Source organism: Cajanus cajan, chromosome 7 (genome assembly GCF_000230855.2).
Source record: "Cajanus cajan strain Asha chromosome 7, NIPB_CcT2T_4, whole genome shotgun sequence".
NCBI lineage: Eukaryota > Viridiplantae > Streptophyta > Magnoliopsida > Fabales > Fabaceae > Cajanus > Cajanus cajan.
In genome coordinates, this window is record NC_138523.1 from 57,088,068 (window position 1) to 57,093,883 (window position 5,816).

Consider the following 5,816-nt stretch of genomic DNA (forward strand, 5'->3'; position numbering starts at 1 on the left):
CACCGATAAATAGTGCGATGATTGAATTCCCAACTTCAAGACAGGCTTATTAAATTCTTCTAAGCCAGATTTGATAAATACATTTAATTCATTATGTATTGGATTATTTTGCAAAAAGTAATTACCAATGAGAAAAGGAAAAGAAAGAAACCATAGTGGTATAACTTCAGATTGAGTGAACCGAGTCTTCATCACTGCCTTCACTGTCACTGCTGCTGCTACTCCCACTCCCACTTCCACTTCCGCTTTCACTACTGCCACTTCCACTGCTACTGCTAGAAGAAGATGTCTGCTCATCCCTCCCCTCTGCATTCACCTGGGCTCTCAGAGCTTCTGTGGTGTCTGGTCCTTTGTCCACCTCATCACCACTATCATCCACATCAACCATCTCATCATCAGTGTGTGCCTGTGGAACATTCATGTCAAATCCAACATCAACATTATCTTTTTCTTCCATATTATGGTCATCCTCAGGTGTTTCACTGCCAAAAAGGTCATGAATATCTATATCTTGATGTTCCTCGACTTCATTCTTGTCACCTGGTGAGGTATTAATGGGAAGTTCATTTAGATTATCAGCTGACCTCTTAGAACCAGATTTGATGCCTGCCATATGACGAGTACAACATTAAATTAATCTCAGTTCATTGATTAATAAATAGCAAAGCCACTGCAAACTGTTTCATCAATTGTGAATGCACCACATCCAACAAAAAAGTCATCTGTCAGTTTGTACAAGACAATGCGGAAAATTGTAATAAGCAGCAACGAAAACACAAAAATCAAGTTGGAAAGCATGAATTAAAGATATTTACATAACAGGTGATATAATAAATAACCTCGCACAGATTTAATTATATTAACATATTATACTCAGCTGCATCACGTCATAACGATGAATATGAAAAGGTTAGAGCCTGTTTACTTCGAGAAAATGTTTAAAAACTCAACACAGTCCAAATATGCAATTACATAAACCTTCAAACTATATGATGCATACCAGTATTTTCAGGTTCACCAATATCAATACGTTCCACCTCAACCTATGCAGAATCAACATAAATATCATTAGTTATTTGAGTAGAAAAAGAGACAAGAAAAAGAACAAGAAGCAAACTATTTGCCATCCTTCCATTACTGCAAGCAATGACTCTGACCGAAAGAAAAAATATGGTCAACACCTTGGAAAAGAAATTTGCAGGGTATTTATGCTTCATTTAGAAAACCATGTATGCCAATCTAAAAATATAAAATTACAGCCTTTATTTCCTTTTATAATCCTCATATTTTTTCCTTCAATTAACAAGTACTTCAATTATGCTGATAAAAAAATGAAAATTAGCTTACTGAGTAATTCAAGGATACAAAGATTGGCCCTGTCCTCAAGTGAGAAGTACCTCCATGATAACAAGTAAAAACAATCATGTTTATGATGCTATTATGGTATCTTGAGGATATGAATTATGATAATCTATTAATCATACACAAAGTACCACACATAATAAGATTTTAACTTCCATAAAAACAGTACAAATCTTGAAGGATTGCAAAAGTCACAATATTTATAATGGAATATTATTTCCAACCATTTTTAAGATTCAATGGACTTAACTATTATACAAATAACTATGATATAGATTGTTAGTGAGCACTTACTGGCACAGCCTGAAATGAGTTCCTGCCAAGAGATGCTGGTTTTACAGGCTTTCCAACTGGGGATGATCGAGGATCCAAACCTGGTCCAGATGGACCAGCAAGACCTGTAGCCGCAGCAGCTGCAGATTCACCAGGCATTCGTAGGTGCCGCAGTTGCTTTACAGCCCTATGAAGTCGCTCCAATCGAAGTGTCTCACCATCAAAGAACAATACAGCGTCATTTTCCTTGTATTCCTCACTGTTCCCCTCAAATGTCACCTTGGGTTTGCCTACTTGATTGTTCTGAAATTCCACAGCAACCCTGTTCTCTTTGGACTTGCGTAGATATCCTGGCTTAGTCTTATCAACTGAAGCTGGTTTAAATTCATCTGTACAGATTTCAAGATTTTAAATATTAAATTTCAAAATAAACAAGCTAAACAAAAAAATCAATGTCAAAAGCAAAACAATAAAATAATTGCAAAATCAAGTGTGAACATTCCTCGTCTAGTTGCTAGGAATAAAAGAGGAAAAAAATACTGACCCACCAGAAAATAAATAAATAAATAAAAAATAAGAAAGGGCTTTTGTATTTGGTAACTTACATCGTAGAGTGCAGTATTTATTAGAGGAATCATCTTTGAAGGAAGATCCAAGGGTGAGATTGTACCACCGATCAGGCTCAGGAGCACTCTTTGGCTCTTCTTGAGATTTGTTGGCCATGGTTTGTAGGAAGTATATCACAAACCTGAGACAGCCTGTTTGGAACATTTTTTTTTTATCATAATCAAATTCATTCAAAAAAAAGCACAAATTTAAATAGCTAACATGAAAATAAAGAGCATAGAATCGACTCAGCATTATAAAAACATGGACAAAAGGATATGTGAATTATATATACACGAAGCCTTCCCACATTATGTAAATGACTTTCTGATTTTCTGTCAAAAAAAATGGTTTAACAATTAATAGATTGCACATGTAACTTGCGTATGAAATACAAAAAAAATCAAAAAATTCTAACAAAGAACCTTTTAAAACTCTCAACACCATCATGCTAAAACATTGGGACTCTCAATGCCAGTTTTGCTTCTGGACAGTCTTTAAGCAGCTAGGTTTTGTGCTAACCTACCCTCAACTAAATGAATTGATTAATTATTATGTTGCTACGATTTGTTCTAGATCTGGAAGGCTAGAGAATGTCTTGGATTTGGGGGATAAATTAAATTGCAGTTTTTCTTGCTTGTGTGAACTGAAACAAATTATATAAAACGAGGGAAAAAGAACTATTCTAAAATATTTGGCACATGACACCTGATTATGTTATTTGTTCAATGATTAACATACTGTTTAGGTGTATCCACAGGTTAAAATATTTATAGGTAGCAATTGTGAGAAGCCTGGTTGTCACCACCCATCATTCACTTCATTCTATTTTGCCTGACAGACAATTGTGATTGTGATCCACATTTGCCTCTCCATATTTAAATTCTCTTTTAGCATATGGCTTGAAAGTTTCTTGAACAGTTCATATATGGTGGTATTTACATTTGTAATAGGTGCAAAGGTGTTTTAAGGATGACTCTTCTCATCACACCTATGAAGGGAACCATAATCACCCACTACCACCAGCAGCCAGACCTTTGGTAAGCTCAACATCAGCTGCATTGAACATGTTCCTTTCTGGCTCAATCACAAGTTCACATGGCATCACCACTCTATCGAATCCATACCTTTTCTCTTCTCTATCTACTATTTTCCCCAACTGTTGTGGTTACTTTCTCCTAATCTGCAACATGTCCCACAGTAACACCAGTCTTAACCCAGCCCCTTAATAACTATTTGCAATTCCAAAGGGACACCACTTCACAATACCAGAGACAATCATTGTTCCTTCTGCAACTGCATGGCCACCCTCAAAGGTGCCATTTGATTAAATAGTTGAGAAGCCTCCTTAGGATCCTTGCTTGCAATCATGATTAAATGTTATGTATATGAACAAGGATCCTAAGGAGGCTTATCACTTCATATGCTTGAGATTTTAAAAATCCTAAAATAATCAAGGTAGAAGAATGCAAAATCCAGCTTAACTGAAAAGCATAATCAAACACACAAATCAACAAATCCTAGGACCAAATCTAAAGCGACAAACCCAAGCATGTAGAGATGAGAGAGTGAGAGGCAAACCAGAGAAAGATTGTGAGCTCAAGAACAAGAACAAGAGAACGTCAAGCAACAATGAGTGATTGTCAAGTGAGACTCGAGCGAGATTGAGTAGTGCAAGAATTGGTGAGCGAGAATCATTGAGCAGGAAAGAATTCTAAAATTCATTGTTTTTGGAGGGAATTTACAATTTAAAATTTTAGTTAAATAAAATTACGTTTTTAAATTTCTGAAATTTTAATTTTTTAATAGAGTATTGAAACAAGACATTTTCTAGTATATAAGATTTTAAATCCCCTAAATAAGTACTTTTCCTATTTAAAATTTCCTATCCAAACACACCATAGGGGTTTGTTTGCTTTGATTGGGAGAGGTTGAGATGGAAGTAAGGTTAGGAATTGTGAGTCTAGATGTACTCATTGGAGATGAGACAGGAAATGGACTGGACTTTAGTGCTCCTAACTTACTCATAAACAGCACACTAGAACCATTCAACTATCTAAATCAAGTCTGGTTAAAACCATTTTAAAACCAGTGCGGTAATTTCAGGTGTGTTTTTATTTGATTTTTGGAGTGATTTGGTTCATTTGGTTTTTTCACACACCCCAACTCAGACCAATAGATTGGCCAGTTTACCCATTCAACAGATGAACCAGACAAACCAAGTTTTTCAACATTGCTATTCCAGCCGATACATCTCATTTTCTTCCCTCTGATTTGTAATATACAGGATGGAACCAATTAATTTCTTGTCTTCAATTATAATATTTAAACAATACAATGACAACTTTATTTTATCTCATTCCATTTCACTCTCAGATTAAATATTCAAATAATGCCTAAGTATCCAGACTACTTTTCATCGTTCGGCACCATCAAGTATCAACACAATCTCATCAAATACACAAATCAACCTTCACGATAACTACATCATCAGAACAGCAAAGTTCCATTCAAAAATCGAAATTATCACATCACTCAACTTACAACTTTACTTTCAATACAATAATTGTTAAAAATACTGATTACGAGACATCAATCAAAGAGCAGTAATATTAATAAAACCAAAAACACGTACCGGTATTACGGTGCCGCAGCGGCAAATTTCACCTTAGGGTTCAGTCATCAGTGTTCCTTTTCCTCTTCTCTGAAAACAATAACGAGGGAAAGCCTGGGAAATCAACCGTTGTCATGTCATCTATATAAATATGAGAATTTTCTTTTTTAATTGACAACAAAGTGTTTACAAGTGCGTTAAATCCTTTTTATATACTTAATTAATTATTAATCATTATAAAGAAGTATATCTAAAGATTTCTCATATTAAAATTTTGTTTGATGTTGAATGTTGAGATTTGAGATGTGCAATTGTGTTTTGCCTTTATAAAAAAAAAATCAGATTATAATTAAGTTATAGTTAATACTTTTATTTTATAGCCTACAATTAAAATTTTATAATTTACAACAGAATTACAGAATAATTACGGTTAAGCAATAAGATAATTTATAATTGAATTAAGCACTAACCGAACGTGAACTGTGAACTGTGAACGGAGGAGGTGGGTTGCTAACGGAGTGCGGAGGAAGGTTGCCGAGGCCGCGAACAGCTGTGTGACGGAGTGAGAGCAGAGGCCAGAGGGTTCCTTCCGTCACAGAAAGCGGCGGTTTGTGAGTGGCGATATGCGGCGGAGGGCTTCGTTCGTGGATTCAAAATATTTTTCTTAAAACAACCCAACCAAACATTAATTTGGATTTAAGATTTTACTCGAGATTAGTATTGGAGTGCTCCGGTAAATGTTGCATTTAAATAAATTAATAAATGCATCATTCTTAATTTCGTATCGCATTTTAAGAGATTTTTTTGGAAAAATCTCCACTTAATTTTACTAAGTCTTTGGAATAATATTCACTTAATTTTATTAAATTCACTTAATTGTTAATTTTAAAATATTATGTAAACTATATTTATGATAAAAATATATATATATTATTTGTTGTTTTTTTCGTTCATGAATCAT

The 5,816-nt window shown here is 34.6% G+C and overlaps 1 protein-coding gene across 4 annotated transcripts; it reads right to left on the reverse strand.

The window, feature by feature from the left end:
• On the reverse strand, positions 1-5,569 carry LOC109816690 (RNA polymerase II transcription elongation factor). 4 transcript variants are annotated; one of them, XM_083060215.1, is made up of 7 exons: positions 5,326-5,569; positions 4,877-4,945; positions 2,537-2,576; positions 2,241-2,393; positions 1,657-2,024; positions 1,001-1,043; positions 1-606 (listed from the first exon to the last, which is right to left on the reverse strand). In XM_083060215.1, the coding sequence occupies exons 4-7, from the start codon at positions 2,356-2,358 to the stop codon at positions 167-169; spliced, it is 969 nt and encodes a 322-aa protein (XP_082916341.1). In that variant the 5' UTR covers positions 2,359-2,393; positions 2,537-2,576; positions 4,877-4,945; positions 5,326-5,569; the 3' UTR covers positions 1-166. The 4 variants fall into 4 exon arrangements, with proteins under 4 accessions (XP_082916341.1, XP_029126534.1, XP_020237373.1 ...); XM_029270701.2 differs by having other exon boundaries at positions 4,877-4,969; XM_020381784.3 differs by lacking the exon at positions 2,537-2,576 and having other exon boundaries at positions 5,326-5,568.
• Between the last annotated feature and the right edge of the window lie 247 nt (positions 5,570-5,816).

What these genes read in the sequence shown, in the direction of transcription:
- LOC109816690 (XM_083060215.1), bottom strand. Translation starts at nt 2,358, where the DNA reads ATGGCCAACAAATCTCAAGAAGAGCCAAAGAGTGCTCCTGAGCCTGAT. An exon ending in TAAATACTGCACTCTACGAT is followed by an intron (nt 2,025 to 2,240) that starts GTAAGTTACCAA and finishes AAATCTGTACAG; the next exon opens with ATGAATTTAAACCAGCTTCA. An exon ending in ACTCATTTCAGGCTGTGCCA is followed by an intron (nt 1,044 to 1,656) that starts GTAAGTGCTCAC and finishes GATTCTGCATAG; the next exon opens with GTTGAGGTGGAACGTATTGA.